Below are 17,752 nucleotides of genomic sequence, written 5' to 3' on the forward strand. Positions count from 1 at the left end.
GGGCTGGCGGAGCTTGTACGTTGGGTAAGGTGTGCTGATGCTGGGATCGAGTTTGCACAGCCAGCATAGGTAGAGCCCCACGTTGCATAGGGGTGAACAGAGAGTTGGTGGGTCTTTCGAGTTTTACCGGATATTGTGGTAAACGGGAGAGGGCATCCGCAAGAACGTTCTGCTTCCCAGGGACGTGCTTCAGGGTGAAACGGAACTGCGCAAAGAACTCCGCCCACCGTTGTTGTTTCGCCGATAGCTTATGGGACCCCGTGAGGGCAGCTAGATTTTTGTGGTCGGTCCAAACCTCAAAGGGGACTTTAGACCCTTCCAAGAATTGTCGCCATAGAGTCAGTGCATGATGAACTGCTGAGGCCTCTTTCTCCCAGATGGGCCAGTTTAATTGAGCGTGCGCAAATTTTTTTGAAAAGTAAGCGCAAGGGTGAAGAAGACCATCCGGTCCTTGCTGGAGGAGAGCCCCTCCCATGGCTACATCGGAAGCATCGACTTGCACAATGAACATTTGATTTGGGTCTGGGTGCTGTAGCACCGGCTCCGAAGTGAAGAGGCGTTTGAAGGCCAGAAAGGCGGCTTGGCATTGCTCAGTCCATAGGATTTTTGCGGAGGGCAAGGCAGCCGAGCTTACTTTTCCCTTAGTTTTCAGTAGGTCCGTAATGGGTAGAGCTACCTGGGCGAAGTTAGGGATGAATCCTCGATAGAAGTTTGCAAATCCCAGAAATTGCTGTACTTGCTTCCGGTTGGTGGGGGGAGTCCAATCGAGGACGGCTTGGACTTTGGCGGGGTCCATGCGAAGACCTTGGTGGGAGATGATGTATCCCAAAAACGTGAGTTTGCTTTGGTGAAATTCGCACTTAGCTAGTTTTGCGAAAAGTTGATGGTTACGCAGGCGTTGCAGAACTTCCCTGACCAGAGCCACATGCTCGTCCATAGTTTTCGAATAAATGAGAATGTCATCTAAGTAGACCACCACCCCACGATATAGAAGGTCATGTAGGATTTCATTGATGAGTTGCATGAAGACCCCCGGGGCCCCTTTTAATCCGAACGGCATCACAAGGAATTCATACATTCCGAAACAGCTAGAGAAGGCAGTGAGGTGCTCATCCCCTTCGCGGATACGGACTCGGTAGTAAGCTTCCACCAAGTCTAATTTAGAGAACACACGGCCTTCCTGTAATTGTCCCAAAATATCGGATATTAATGGGATAGGATAGGCGTTGGTCTGGGTAACCGCATTGAGCTTTCTGAAGTCAATGCACAGGCGAAGGTCGCCCTCTTTTTTCCGGACGAAAAACGCGGGGGCCGAGTTTGGGGCATTCGAAGGGCGAATGAACCCTCTGGCGAGGTTTTTGTCCAAAAAGTCCCGGAGGACAGTGCGCTCGGAAGCGCTCATAGGGTAAATCTTACTCTTGGTTAATGTGCAGTCCTTTACCACTTCAATCGCACAGTCTGAGGCCCGGTGGGGGGGTAAGGCATCACATTCCCTAAGGTCGAAGACATCTTCAAAGTCCCGGTATACAGCGGGTAGAGCCGGTGGTGCTGGGGCAGTAGAGGTTAATGCTGGAACGGGCGGATATAGCAGAGCAAAGTTTTGCCGATGCTGGTCGCAGGTGGGACTAGCGAAGGAGATAGTGTTTGTTTCCCAATCAATACTGGGACTATGTCCTTTAATCCAGTTAATTCCCAAGACCACTTCAAATCGGATAGGGGCTATAGTGAAGTCTATTTGTTCCCAGTGGGAACCAATTCCCATTGCCACCCCTATGGTGCGGTGATCAACTGGACCCCCCTGGAAATGGCTTCCGTCCATTTGGGCAAATTGGACGGGGGCGGGTAAAGCCTCAGAGTCGGCTCTGAGTGCAGCAAAAGTGGTTTCGCTTATGAGAGTGCGACAGCAACCGGAGTCAATTAGTGCTTTGACGGGGATTTGTGGGCCACCGTTAAGTTGCTGTAAAACTGCATCCACGTAGACGGTGGAGTCCACTTCTTTGATTTTGGTAGGAGCATTCGGTTTGATAGGAAGATCCTGAGAGGTCTGTGGAGACGCTCCATTCACCACAGACCGGAGCCGTTTTTTGACAAGTCGAGGGGAGATTCCAGGTTTAAGGCTGGAGAAATCCAAGGATTTTCCTCATCCGAAGAGGGAAAGTCGTCCCCCAATGGGGCACTTGTAATCCGAGACCCGGCGGGGTCGTTGGTAGTAGGCAGGGAGGCTGGGTCCCCGGCATGGAGTGCAGAGGGTGTGGGTCTTCCCGGAGCTGCGCTGCGGGTGGCCGCGGTGCCTCTGCGTGGTGGACGACCTCGGGCGCGGGTTGTCGTGCTGGGACGAAATAATTCCTGGCGGCGTGGGCAAACGGCTGCAAAGTGGCCCATTTCTCCGCAAGTAAGACAGGCACCCCTCTGAAATCGGGCTTCACGTTCCTGGGGCGGACGTGGGGGATTTCGTGGGACGAGCAGTGGTGCCTTGGGTTGAGGCTTTTGGGTGCCTTTTTCCTTGTGCTTTTGACGGACGAGAGAAATAAAGCGTCGGCGGCTTTCCACTTCCTCGGCTAATAGGATCCAGTCTTCGAGGGTATCGGGATCGCCTCGCATGTAAGACCAGTTCAGAATGTCAGGATGCAAGGCTTCCCTGAAATGATGGATCAGGGTGGTCTCGGGCCAACCTACAATTTTACTTGCCAGTCGTTGAAATTCATCGGCAAATTCTCGAACTGTAGCAGAGCCTTGTTTTAATTGTAAGAGTTCCGTTTTGGCTCTTTCTCCCAGGAAGGGGTCCTCAAACCTCCTTCTCAGGGCAGTCATGAAGTTGTTGAGGGAACGAATAGCACGAGAGCGGGTGTCAAACTGGAGGACCATCCAGTCAGCCGCTTTACCTGTCAGAAGGGAAGCTACGTAACGCACCCGGCTGTCTTCCGTGGGGAAAAGTTGTCCTTGTTCTCGCATATAACTGTCCACTTGATGCAAGAAACAAGGCAAAGTCTCGAGAGATCCGTCATACGTAGTCCTCAATTTGAGTTGCTTCCAAGGGCCGGGCGCAGGTTGACCCGGTTGCACGGGTGGTCCGGGCGGAGGAGCAACAGGAGCTCCAGGAGGCAAGGGTGGAGCAGGCACATTAGCGGGTGGTTGCACGGGTGGTCCGGGCGGAGGAGCAACGGGAGCTCCAGGAGGCAAGGGTGGGGCAGGCACCTTAGCGGGTGGCTGTACGGGTACCCCCTGACCCGGTATCGGAATGGGCTGTCTCTGCGCTATCAGGGTTTGTTGTAATTGCCTGTTCTCTTGAAGCATAAGTTCCATTACTTCCTGGAGTTGATCAACACGGTCGGAGAGCTCCCGATTCTGGGCTCGTAAGAGATGAACCTCCTCACTTGGGCCACCAGTAAGATGAGGCTTACTGGTCCGGAAGCTTGTGGCCCATTGAGAGCTATCCCCATATAAATCCTCGTCTTCAGACTCTCCTGAGTCTCGACGCCGGTCAGCCAAACGGCGTGCGCGTTGGGTCGCGCGCGATGGGACAAACGCCGGGGAATAAGACAGACCCGATAGCCCTAGTACATTGTCCTTGGGGCGCGTGTCCACGTTCGCCAGATTCCTAATCCTTGCTGCAGCCGCCCTGGCTGCTTCTGCAGCCTCTCTCTCTCTTGCGACCTTAGCCGCTTCGGCGGCTTGCTGATCCGCAAGAACTTTGGCGTTCTCAAGTCTTAGGGCAGTCTCTGCCGTAATGCGCGGCAAAAGTTCTGTTTCCAGGAGTGCGAGTAGGGGGTCGGGTTCCCCGCCCAGCAGAGGTTGTACTCGAACCGCCAGTGCGGGTGCCTCGGCTCCAAAAGTCGAGGTTAAAACTTGAGCCAAGGTGGCTACCGGGGTGTCCTTTGTACATTCCACAAGGAGAAGAGCGGTGCTAATAGCGACTCGCTTGGCCTCAGCCTGACAGCTGGCTGCATCCGGGATCAGGGAAAAACCCTCCGGCGGGGCTCCCGCCATGGTAGAAAGAGTTTCTCGAGAAATAAGATTATCCAAAAGTCCAGTTAATATTTGTAAATCCTCAGTCGCCAATCGGGCATCGTCCAGTAATTGATCCAAGTCCTGAAGATCTAGACGAGCATCAGTATCCTCCGACGTTAACATCCAGAGACGTCCTTTAAGAGATTGCCACTGTTCCTGTACCAGTCCCCTCAAGCGGCAAACCTCTCGGGTCGTCCGGAAAAGTTCAGCGATTAAGTCTTGTAACAGAGTAGGATCCTCAGAGAAGGGCTCCAGGGTGTAGATCACCTGGAGAGCTGCACAGCTCCCATCCAAGTGGCAGGCGAACCCCCCTGGGCTCCAGCCTGGCTAGTAGAATGGTGAAGAGAAGAGATAGCTGTCATAATGTCAGCCCTTGGCCCACAGAACCAGAAATCACCACAAAGTCATATAGAGTCCAAACAGATGGCTTTTACTGGTCAAATAGGCATACAGTGCAAACGAATAAAATGACAGCTATGAGAGGCTCACTAGCTGGGAGATATTATAAGGCAGGAAAGGCGGGAGATTACACGCACAGGCTGAATACAGTTTCCCAGGAGCTGAGTTCCCAGGCCTAGGTATGCGACCTTGGGGGGCAGACAATACAGCGCAGAGACAGAGGCAATAACGAAACCGAGATAGCAGCCTGACAGATACAAACTGTCCCAGCCTCCAAAAGAGCCAGAAAACTGAAGTTTTCATTTGCTTGTTCTACTTGTTTTCAGCTGTACAGCAAAATACTTCAGTAAAATATTCTCACCTTAAAAAAAAATGTTGTTTTTGCATGAGGCTTTTGTTGTTGTTTTTAAACCAGGCCCATTCCCTATTTACATTAAGCAGGAGAATCATAACTGGCATCTGGAAAGCAAAATCAGAGCCTATTGATTCCCTGACACTGAGCTAGCGTAGCTCCGTAATGTGGCTGCATGAGGAAAACGCAAGCGCCAGCTTGCTGATCCAATGTATTATTTAGCCATTTGTTGTATGATGCTGACAGCTTTATGGATGTTTACATTTAAAAGGATGCTGCTGGGAAGTGCTGAGATGAAGGATTCTACAGCTTTTGCCCACCATAAAAAGGGAACTGCTTCTTCTGTAAGCTTTATTTTCCAAACTTGCCGAGCTGTTGTGTTATTCCATAACCTTCTGCAAGCTGCCAGTTCCGTTTTCCCCCATCAAAAATAACTCGTTCTCCTCAGACAATGAATATTGCATATGAATAATTGAAATAACTTCAACGTTGCCCATTAAAGTGGTTTGTCTCTGGGAGTAGGATGTAATGCTTGCTTTTAAGCTTTGTTTATCTTGTGGAAGAGACGCAGTAGTTTCTGTTTTTGTTAGGTTTTGTGTGGTTTTTTTTTTAAAGCTGCGGCTTTGTTGACAGGCAAAGTTGAAGACTGGTATTTTTCTGTAATTTCCAGATTACTTACTGAACAATGCGAGCAAATCATTCTTGAGCAGTCTCTCTTTCTTTGGCATCAGATTAAGGTTTCCACTGTCAAAAATCTGTGAGAAATCATGGGCATAGGTAGATGGGCTAATAGTGACTAAACATGGATTTGATCACCTTTGTTTAACATTGCTTATATTCTCCTTTTTCCTTATGATGAAATGTGCCATAAAACATACTCTGTATGTGTGCAATAAAATGCAAATTGAACATCTGTTTCAAAAAAATTCTGCAGCGGAGGTTCTAAGTTTGTGTAGGCTCAGGTCAATGTGTGGTTGTATTGTGTTAGAACAGTTCTGGGTTCTGCTTTTTTTCTTCTTTTTTGCTTTCAGTCCTTGCTGCTTAACAGTGTGACTTGCGTTTTGTTTTGTTTTTTTAATTACCTTCCCCGTTGACTCTGCTAAGCAGGTGATGTGGTGACCCCCCCATCTCCAGACCTAGAACCTAAGGCTAGTCACAGCTGTCTCAGAGCTCTCAGCCCCACCTACCTCACAGGGTGTCTGTTGTGGGGAGGGGAAGGGAAGGTGATTGTAAGCCTGTTTGATTCTTCCTTAAGTGGTAGAGAAAGTCAACATGTGAAAGCCAACTCTTCTTCTTCGTTAAGATCAGGAAATGGATTCCCTCTGGTACTCAAGCCCATGGAGCAATGCTTGTTAACTCATATGGGAAGACTATCCCTCAGTACAAAATTCCATGGCTATTAATTTAATTTCCTCAGTGGTGCAAAAGTTTTCAAACTGATTGTCTAAACTCTAATCTAAAATTGCTTTTCTTGAGAGGCTGTGTAAAAAGCCGGTGTGGTGGTTCAAGTGTCAAACTACGATCTGGGAAACCCAGGCTCAAATGATACCTCTGCCACAGAAGCTTGCCATGTAACCTTGGGCCAGTCACGCACACTCCGCTTAATGTACCTCACAACGTTTTTGTGAGGATAAAATGGAGGAGAGGGAGCATGACCTAAGCCATTTTGGGTCCCCATCGGGGAGAAAGGTGGGGTATAAATGAAGCAAATAAAATAAATAAAAAGAATTGTAGAAGCGAGTGGCCTCGTTACCCTAAGCCTTCAGAGTGCCTCGATTCAGCGGCTACATAATGTACAGAATTTGGCTGCCTCTCCATAGCTCAGGTTGCACCCTGTGCCCAACACGCAGCCAAGAACCTCTTAATACGTTGCCTGTCATTTGCAGTTCTTGGGTCAGGGTCCAAGCGCCAGTGCATTGCTCTTGATACAATGCTGACATCACGCTTGACTTAAGCATCTAGTAGCCAGTTGAGTACCTTATGATATCACGCCTGTATAGATAAAAACCAAGTTAATGTTTTATTCCTGTGGCTAAAAAAGAAAGCGAGAAGGGCTTGTTGGTGTGGGGGGTCCAGTCCTATCCTGTCCTGCAGACACAGGACTCCCTTCATGCAGGCGGGGGAGTCAGTTAGTGACAGGAAATTCCTCTCAACAGAGCCCCAGAGTATATGAGATGGGATTGGGAAGGATGTGAGGGTGACTGGGTTGTGCCTTAACTTTTTATTAAAGACATTACCCCTTACAACCATGCCTTTTTCATGACCTCTATAAAGTGCCCTGCTTATGCATGACATGTGAAAGGAAAATAAAATTTTTAAACACCCCTTTCCTCTCATGCTAGCATAAAAACCATTTCTGGCCATTGGCCAGTTCACATATTATTTTATATTCATTGTCAAAGTAGGGAGGTCTCTGTGTGACGCCATTGGTTTGATTGGAAAATAAACCTTATAAACATAAAATAAACCTTATAAACATAAAATAATAAAAGAAGACATTTGGGAAAATGCAGTTGAGTAGATTTGCATGTTAATAAAGTAAAATAACAGTTGCATTGTCCTCCAGCTTGTTTTCTCTTCTCTCTCTCTTTCTCGTTTGCATTAATGTTGTTTCCTAAGCAAACTGCTTTATTCTATTTCTGTGTCTTAGAAATAGAATAAATCTTTTTAGATTAGGCCTTTGTTCTTAAGCCTTGCCTTTTCATTTCAGCAAGAGATTTATTTCTTTGTGGTTCAATTAACACAGCACGTGAAGCCACTTTTTTTTTTAAAGGTGGATAGTTTGTGAAACCAGGATTCAGCGCGGACACAAATACTCAAATCCTGGTTTGCCTCAGCAAAGTGCTACAGTAGCCTGGGAAAGGCATCTTCAGAGAACAAGCCAGGATGGCTGCATTCAAGCATTGTGTGGGACCATCGTTGTGATTAACCATAGTTAATAAATCAAATTCAGATCCTGGTTTGATGGACCTCAACTGGACCAGGGTTGGTGGAGGGGCCCATGTTCAAACAGTCATACTAACCATAATTGGTTTAAATAAAACCCTGGTACCATGTGGTCTGAACTGGGCCTGCAAGTGTTTAGCTTTAAAGTGGGTACATAAATGATCATAGTTCTTTTATGCTTGGCTGTTTCACTCACCGTCACTCCTCCGACAACTTCTTTTTGTTGATTATGCATGCCGTTTCTGACCCAGAGGTCACCTCGCTCTCCCCCTGTGTTTCCCCGCATTTTGCCTGCGTTTTCAGAGACGTGTTTTATCTCTAATTGGAAAATGTGGGCAAAACACAGGGAAATTCAGGGGGAGAGCGAGGCGACCTCCGACGGTCAGAAACAGCATGGATAATCAAAACAAAGTCATCAGAGGGTGAAACAGCCATGCATAAAAGACCACAGCTCTTTGTGTTAAATTTCAGCTAACTTAATTGTAAGGGATCTTTTATCCTTAGTTCAAAAGAAGCAAAATCCCATGTGAAATTAACCAGACAAAATCCAAATATTACCTACTTTATTTCAACTATTCAACAATGAATACTTTAAGGCAACAAGGTTCATTTCTTCATTTCAACTTTTATTACAGATTCCTCAACCCAAGAAGATGAATTCTCCATACACACACACACAAAACAAATTCCCCAAAATACATTATCCACTAGTTTCTCATCCAAAAGAACTAGCCCCCAGAAAGTACAATAAATCCTAACACATCTGACCTCTGTGCTAAATACTTACAATACTTAATTACAAATTATGATAAGCTCACCAGTTTCCAAGAACAATGTGACAACTGACTGAGTTGGCCACTTCTCATCTAATTGAAGCAATCAGAATGCTCTGAGGAGGACAATAACCTGAAAAAGAGCAGAGAGGGGGGCCATAGGCCTTCTCCCTCTCACTGCAGAGCACTTCTCCTACTTTTATACCCTTTTCAGGATATCCTCCTGCATACTATAAGCTGACTTCATCCTGGCAAATCTTGTCATACTGCCAGTTCTGGATTTTTCCAGTTTGTTGTTGAGGGTCTCATGAATTCTTTGCCTGATCATTTTGACGTTAAGGGAAAACATGCAGATTCCACGAGGATTCCTCTTAGTGTAAATTCAAAGCTTTAAATAGTTAAATGAATCCATATACTTTCCCCGGGGAACCGCTAATCCTTGTGTCCACTCTCTCATACCTTTTCTTTCTTAGTTGCATGTATCGGGATTTGTGTATTTTCTGTGAATGTGCAAACGATTTTGATTATTCTTTTATAAAAAAGGTAAAGGTACCCTGTGCAAGCACCAGGTCATTCCTGACCCATGGGGTGATGTCACATTCCGACGTTTACAAGGCAGACTTCGTTTATGGGGTGGGTTGCCAGTGCCTTCCCCAGTCATCTTTCCTTTACCCCCAGCAAGCTGGGTACTCATTTTACCGACCTCGGATGGATGGAAGGCTGAGTCAACCTTTAGCTGGCTACCTGAAACCAACTTCCGTCGGGATCGAACTCAGGTCATGAGCAGAGCTTGGACTGCAGTCTGCGCCACGGGGCTCCTGTTCTTTTATAAAAACCCGTAAAATTCATAAAAAAGCTTTTTTGTTGGAACCTTTTCCACCGATGCGCTCATCCACATAAAATTTGGTTCAAAGGTCCCCCCACCAACCTCTTGCAAAGCTCTTCCAGACTCCAGCTAATTTACCCCAATAAAAGGAGACCCCTTATTTGCCGTAGTCCTGGAAACATATCCAATAGATGGGTGTCCAGTAGGCCCAGAAACAGAGAACTTCAGCTGGGTAGGCAGTCCTGCCTGGTTATTTCACCATATTCAGATTATACCCAGTTAGAACCACATCAGAGCTGCCTTGTGTAGCGAATGACCTTACTAGAGAGGTATAATTAGTTTTTAGGCTGCTAACATTTTATTTTGTCCGCTAGTGTGTAAATTGTGTTAGGCAATGATGTTTTTTAACACAAGGACTATTTATTAAGAGCTGAACAATGGGCTGGGAAAAACACTTAATTTAAATCAGTACTCTGCCATGATTGTTTAACTGAATTTTTTATTCGGCTCATTACTGTAATTACTGTTTGCTTTGTGGAAATCTATAAAATCAAGCGATGTAAGGTGAATGCTGGGTTTCCTACTAGGAATCTTGAAAGTTAAGTAATAAAACATGCAATGAACATTATGTGTATGTGTGCCATCAAGTCACAGCTGACGTATGGCAACCTCGTAGGGTTTTCAAGGCAAGAGACATTCACAGGTGGTTTGCCATTGCCTGCCTCTGCAATGAACATAACATTTTTTTTAAGAGGCTTTCATTTTGGATGTTAATGTTCCAGTACTTTAGTGATCACATTGAATCTTTGGGTATTATTCCATATTTATTCAGTGTGTTGAGAAATCCTTTGTCTCTCCTGTTAGGAGGCAGAGAAAATTGGAGAGGATAAAGCATGCAACAATGAAAAGCTGTTAGCTGTTCTGTTGTTGATCTGCGCCTAGCGCTCTCTTTTTTTAGAAGTTAATGTTCTTAAGGACTTGAGAGGAGAAGGAATAGGGAAAATAGCTAAGAGGGAAAGAGGTGAGTGAAGATATACAGCTAGGCAGTGAGGATTCTGTCCCTCTGTCTACACTCCCCTCTGTTTTGAGAGAGCCCTTTGAATTCTGAAATAGGGAATGCAAGACAGCAGTCATATGGTAAGAATAGTGTTACCCCTTACAGACAGCCTCCGTTTGAGATGGGGGAATTAGCTTTGCGGAGACTACGCTTAGCAAGAGGGAGGGGTGCGGAATTTTTTCTCCTTCTTTTATGGGGATGAGCACACCAGCAGAAGTACCCTTAATGATGAGGAAACGTTTTATAGGTTTAAGGGATTGTATTGAAAAATAAATTTATACACATACAACCACAGAATCACACTGAAACATACAAGAGCCTAAGAAATAAAAGAGAGGAGGGGTTGGACACAAGAATATGAGGGCGTTGAGGGTGATATTTACCAGTAAGAAGAATGCGGCATCTAAATGATAGCAGCGCTGAGCAGCAGAGATATGGCCCACATCTCTCAGAAGGAAAGAGCCTTACAGACGTTAGGGGTGAGGTGTTCAGATCTGAGAAAACATGCACTCACTTGAATGGCGAAGGGGCTAATACTTATACCCAGAAATGAGTCCTGGGATTTTGCCAGGGACAAATAGTTTAATTAATCCTTGAGTAGTTGAGATATTAAAGTATGAAAGAACATGAGGTAATGGCAACAGAGAAGAATACCTTAGTTTGCCTGATTAAATACCGGCCATGGCTGTAGTATAGAGTTTTAGATATGCTTGGATGTTTGGAAGATTTTCCCAGGAAGGGAAGAGTAGAAAAGAGATGTCCTGGTTTAATCTACTCTGCAAGTTAGATGGAGCTGGAGGGTGACTCTAGATATGCTAAAAGACTGATCAGAGTTCTATGAATGGACTCTGATTGCTGATAGCATTAAGATGTTGTGCTAGCAGTCCCAGATGTTTGCTTGGAGTGCTTTATTGAGGATGCGAGGGAGGCTCCTTTACTCCCTATTGTTCCAGCTTTTCCACCTCTGGGTCAGAAGAATGCCAAACAACCACCTCTGTCTTACAGGTTTCAAAGCTTTGCACCAAGATGGCTTCCAGAGCCCAGGAAACTTTGGTTCACCTTGGTAGAGAGCAGTGCCCTGCTATTCCCTATTAGCCTTAGTCCCAGTTGCCCCCATGGCATACTAGATTGTTGGGATAGATAGGGGGGCAACAATACCTTGGTTGCCAGTACGGTGCAGTGATATACATACAGTTTGAGTCACCCTGCTCTTCTGTCTTTACAGTTCTTACCAGGAGCATGACTAATATTTGATGTTTGTGCCTTTAAATAAAGAAGTCATTTGGCTGCAAATTTGAAGGGAAGAAATGGCTACAGATTCTTTATGTGGAGGAAGAATGGGATTTTATATAGTCTTATGAAGACACTTTTGAAAGTAGAAATAGCATGTATTGATTCCAAAGTATCAACCTTTACTCAGCTTCTTTTCCCCTTCCATCCTCTCCAATCTGTGGCCTGGTATTTGGATTTACCGTAGATCCAGGGGTTAGTGACCTTGAGCCAGCCATTGTGAGATTGTGTGTCCCCTTCCTTCTGCCTTTCCTCTCTTGAGATAACTTTTCCTTTTACCAGGGTTCAATAATATGTGTGTGATCATTGTCAACCACATTTAGAAAGAAATCATTTTGATTAGATATTTCAAAGTGAGTTGAAAAGCGTAACCAATTTTGTTTTTAATTGGGGTTGGGGATGATTACGCACAACTCCAAACCTAGGAGTGGTATGTATGCAATCTCTCAATTGAGCCAAGATCTCTAAGACCTGGGGTGTGATACAACCAGCTTTTCTGCTGTTGAAAAAGGAAGGAAAGGATCCCCTCTGACCAGGCAAAATGGCCATCCTGATTGTCATTGTATTTACTGGGAGGAGGAGTTGGTTTTTATACCCTGCTTTTCTGTCCTGTAAGGGATCTCAGAGCAGCTTACAATCTCCTTCTCTTTCTCTCCCCACAATAGGCACCTTGTGAGGTAGGTGAGGCTGAGAGAGCTCTGAGAGGACTGTGACTAGCCGAAGATCACCCAGCAGGTTTCATGTGTAGGAGTGGGGAAACCAACCTGTTCTCCAGATTAAAGTTTGTCACTCATGTGGAGGAGTGGGGTGTCAAACCTGGTTCTCCAGATTAGAGTCCACTGTTCTTTACCACTACACCACTATGTACAAAACACATATGGGACAGTGTCTATAGTAAGGAGGAGAACTGGGAGAGACTGAGTGAAAACAGTAGTTGGACCCAATTCTTAGGCTATATTTCTGCATCACCATTGTGTATGAATGGAATTAATAGATCTATTTACAGATAATTGTCTGTTAGGCAGTACGGGAAGAAGCATCTGTTAACATGCGGCTGAACTGAGAGCATGTTAGAATATTGAAATTCCATCCCCCCCACCTCATTTCTAGGCTTCTTTCTTGCAAAATCCTTGAATCAATTCCTTAGTCCTCATTCCCAACTGAAACTAAGCCCTGTCACAACACAATTTTGCATTTGATCACATTTGTTCATTTTCATATTCAGTTGAAAATTAAGGTGACCGTACTGAAAATTCATATTCAGTTGAAAATGAAGGTGACCACCAAAAAAACAAATCAGTGGGTTATAGATCAAATCAAGCCTGAACTGACCCTAGAAGCTAAAATGACTAAACTGAGGCTGTCGTACTTTGGACATATTATGAGAAGACAAGAGTCACTGGAAAAGACAATCATGCTAGGAAAAGTTGAAGGCAGCAGGAAAAGAGGAAGACCCAACAAGAGATGGATTGACTCTATAAAGGAAACCATGGCCCTCAGTTTGCAAGATCTGAGCAAGGCTGTTAAGGATAGTACACTTTGGAGGACATTGATTCATAGGGTCGCCATGAGTTGGAGACGACTTGACGGCACTTAACACACACACACACACACACACACACACACACACACACTGGTGGATGGTTTTATCACTTACTGAATAAGCTGATAGATGTTTTTGGTTGGGTCCCACAGATCCATTCCACTAATGGAGGTAGTGTTTGAATTGGTTATAATGTATATTTTGCGGATCTTAATTGTCATCTGGCTTATTCTGAGGGCGCAGTTTTAAAATAACATTGTCCCCTGCATTGAGTCCTTTCGAGGAGTCCTTCCAAGGGGGGGCTAAAATTGCCTTAAATAAATACATTCCTCCAACAGAAGGAGACTTCCTTTTAATACAAGATGCTCTTCCAAGCATCTTGCATAGTGGGGAAGCTCCTTCAGCCAGAATTCAACACCTCCAATAGCAGTGCGTCTGCAGGATCAAACCCTTTCAGTTGTCTGGGTTCTGATACTGGCGGATGAGCTGGTCTGGTCTGCTGTCTTTGGGTTTTTTAGGTTTTCTTTAAATATGCCCCTCTGTGTCCTGCATTGTCCAGATTGTGAGGTCTTCAAGGACACTCTTATTTATGTCCAGTTGTGGTTAGTCACACAGGCCGGGCTTGCTAGGGCAGGCTATAGTTCCAAAATAAATAACTTTTCGCTGTTGAGTCATCATGTGTCCTTGAACCATTTTTAACAACCAGGAAAGGAGCAAAGGCCCTTTGGCTGACTGTCACATTAATAATTCCTCCAGCTGTGACAGCCGTCAGATTACAGAATGTGACCACTGTTCGGAAGACCAAAGATAACTTTTTTTTTTGAAGAGTCATAAACTTGCTAGGAGGATAGTCATTCAGTATAGTTGTATAATTGGTGTTTCTGCTGAAGCTGTTCTTACAAAATAGGATGGTTGTATGTACAGCACTTACAGTGTGAGCTGGCTTTTATGTTTATTTTAATGGACTGTTCATTAGTTTTTATCTGTGAGCTTGAAAGCGTGAAGTGTTTCTAAAAGAGTGTTTTCAATTCGAGATAAAACAGGTCTCTGAAAACATGGGCAAAACATGGGGAAAGGCAGGGGGAGACCAAGGCGACCCCTTATGGTCGGAAATGGCATGCATAATCAAAACAAAGACCCGAAGTCATCAGCGTGGTGATGGCAAGGGAAACAGCCATGCATAAAAGACCTAACTGCAACACATTTGTTCTGTCCCTTCCTTTGCTTTTTTTGGTCTTCTCCCCCAAATCAAGGAACTTTAGTAGCAAGTGGAACAAAGTGAGTTCTGCCCTATAGTTCAATAATAGGGAGAAACTGTTCTTGCCACAACAGCCAGAATGAATTTACGGTATCAGACTACCTGAGTTTAGAATGTGTTGTATTCTGGAGCAGAGCTGACTAGCATATTGAACCAATTTGTTTCTCAGTAGATGGCACAAAATGGTATAAGAGATACTTGAATCTTATTAGAATGAATTGTTGTTAAAGGGCATTGCAACAAATCATTTGTATGAAACATACCAAGTGCTAACTTTTTTTTCTTCTGCTGCTGCTCCTCCTCCTCCTCCTTTTCTAGCTTTCTTAAGCACAAGAGAACACCCCCTCATCCCTGCTTCAGAACTAAAATTAGAGGGAGCAGTGCTGGTAATCCTCAACCGTGCCGTTTTGTTGTTCTTTTTGCAGGTTGATGACTCCAACTGTGACTCGGAACTCCTTTCCTTGCTCTTGGATGAGAAGTTGGTCGTGAAGTGCATCTCCACTGTCTTCTACTCTCATCTGGTCCGCCACTTGCTGGCGACGCAAGAGGAGGGGCGCTGGAATATAGGAGAAATAGCGAAGCAACTTCAAGACGCAGGCTGCAGCGCAGAAGCAGGCTCCCTCTTGATGGCCTGTAAAGGGACGCATCCTGCACTCCGAACCTTTGGTGCAGCTCTGAGTACAATTAGGCTCTGGATCTAAATGGCAAGCATTTCAGATTATGCTCACTAAAGCAGGGGCCACAGCCATGTACTGCTCGTCTTGAGCCCCTATGAGATAGAAATCAGCCTAAAAGTTATTGTTGGAGAGAATGGACAGAGTTAATCCGCATTGCATTAAGTGTTGACATGTGCATACTTAAATACTTTCTTGTAGTCTTTCCAGTCCTATCAGTAACATTCGTTTATAGGTACGAGGAAAAAACCTCATGTCCAAAGGTTTCAATACAGTTGCTGTAATCTGTGAATGATATCCCTGTAAAGCAATGTTTGGCAGAATTATTAGCACACTTTCAGCTCTGGATATAAATATAAATATAACTCAAATGGTAGGTGAATAGGATGGACTGTCTCACTCAGACGAAAGTGTCTGAGAAGGCCCACTTAAGGAATCTCTGATGAGTTCAGATGGCACGCTGTTTTGAACTTAATTTATAACTGCAATACTTTGCATTAATGAAATAAAGCTTTTCTTTTCAGTTGACTTGGGTTTACATTTTTGTATGGCTTATTCTCCTCCTCAAAACAGATATAATGAGAAACCAGTTTAATTAAATCAACCCGGGTTTCCTACCAGAGGGCAGGAGCTATTCGATCTTGGCTTTGTGAGTCCTGTCTAATAAATTCCAAAGAGTGATATACATTCAGAAACTTCTGGGCCTTATGGGGTCTACCATTACAGCGGTTCCTCATGCTTGGTTCATTCATAAATTCAGACTGAACACAGACCCCCCAGAGTCTCAAATTGTCTTTCCCTAGATATGTCCTCTGCTCCCTCCTCTGATGGGGTGATGAACCTCATAGGGGGTTGTGAGTTTGGTTCCCATCTACATGATATGGAAATGTTCACTGATGCTTCCCTGGAAGGGTGGGAGGCTCACTGTGGTTCATTGTGAACAAACGAGCATTAGTCAACACGGGAGGCTACATTTCATATAACTCCCTTAGAACTCGAAGCAGTCAAGTATGTGCTCACTTTTTTTTGCAGTGCTTCTACATGGCAAAAGAGTTCTCACGGCAATAAACAACATGACTACAAAATTTTACATAAGCAAGGAGGAACAGAGTTACGACAGAGTCCTGCACGTATGGAACTGAGCCATACAAAAAGACATGTCATTCTATGCAATCCACATAGCAGGGTGCCACAATATAATGTCGGATGCACCAAGCATAGAAGTGGTGAGAGAACGCAAGTGGTCCATCAAAGACCAATCCTTGCAACCCATTTTCTGACAATGGGATCAGCCTATAATAGATCTTTTTGCATCCCGACTGAATTTAAGACGTCAGAAGTTGTGTTCGCGGACAACATCGTTTCAACTCCATTGGCAAGGGGATTTTTTCCTATGCCTTTCTCCCCCATCACCGTCCTTCACAAGGCAATTCCCAAGCTAAAAGCAGATCAGACATGGTGCATCCTCATTGCACCATTTTGGCTGAGAATGGCTTGGCTCCCCACCCTCTGGAGCACTGGTTCCCAACCTGGGGTCCGTGGACCCCCAGGGGTCCACGAGAACTAAATTAAGGTCCGCGAAACAAAGTTATAAACCCATAATAAATTAATATTTTCAATTAAAAGTTCTCTATTATAAAAATATATATTCAAATATTCTAAGTTTAATGTTCAACTAACAGTTATGATTAAAGTTTATTTTCAAATTCTCGGGATTTTTATTTTGAACCTTGGGGTCCCTGCACCGAACAAAAAAGTCCTAGTGGTCCCTGGTCAAAAAAGGTTGGGAACCATTGCTCTAGAGGCTTTCAAAAGATGTCAGCATGGCTCTCCCAGTCAAGGAGGACCAACTTCACATAGGCCCATTGCTGCACCACAATGTTAAACCCTACACCTGATGGCATGGTCAGCTAGGGTCTCTGATATTCTTGCTGCGGAGCTTAAGCTGTCTACACGTAAAATGAATACAGCAAAATGGAGAAAATCTGCCGAATGGGCTACTTCCAGTGAAGCATGTCCTGATTCCTGACCACTACCTGACATTTTTAAGTAGTTCCTCAAAAATAAGGGTTTGTCAGTTTCTTCTTTAAAGGTTTAACTAGCGGCAATATCGGCCATCCATGCTAGGGTAGAAGGATATTTTGTATGTTCAGCCCCACATTCAAAAAGTTTTCTGAAGGGTCTATTCCAGGGGTGTCGAACTCAATTGTTATGAGGGCCGGATATGACATAAATGTCACTTGCCAAGATCGAGTGTGTGTGTGGGAAGGGGGCTGGTTCACAGGCCAGATAAGAGCTCTCAAGGGGCTGGATCTGGCCCTTGAGCCTTATGTTTGACACCCCTGGTCTATTCAGTGTTTACTCTCCAACCATTCCCCTTATGCCACAATGGAATTTATCCTTGCTGCTAAGCAAACTTATGTACAAACCGTTCGTACCATTGGCTACAGCCGATCTGTATGTTTTGCCATACGAGACTGCATTTTCAGTGGCTATTACATCTGCAGTTAGAGTGAGTGAACTGTGTGCTCTACTATGTGACACACGCACACACACACACTCACCACTATACTAAGTTCCATAAAGACAAAGTAGTCCTTCATCCTAGTTTGGCTTTTCCCCCCAA

At 44.9% G+C, this 17,752-nt stretch overlaps 1 protein-coding gene across 1 annotated transcript in view; it reads left to right on the forward strand.

Annotated features, from left to right (window-relative positions):
- NBAS (NBAS subunit of NRZ tethering complex) overlaps positions 1 to 15,153 on the forward strand; it is a 192,811-nt gene extending 177,658 nt beyond the window's left edge. The window contains exon 52 of the mRNA XM_056856460.1: positions 14,878 to 15,153. Within this exon, the coding sequence (XP_056712438.1) occupies positions 14,878 to 15,153 (276 nt within the window). The remainder of the gene's footprint in view (positions 1 to 14,877) is intronic.
- The last annotated feature ends 2,599 nt before the right edge of the window (positions 15,154 to 17,752 follow it).

The sequence above is a fragment of the Euleptes europaea genome, chromosome 10, assembly GCF_029931775.1.
Source record: "Euleptes europaea isolate rEulEur1 chromosome 10, rEulEur1.hap1, whole genome shotgun sequence".
Lineage (NCBI taxonomy): Eukaryota > Metazoa > Chordata > Lepidosauria > Squamata > Sphaerodactylidae > Euleptes > Euleptes europaea.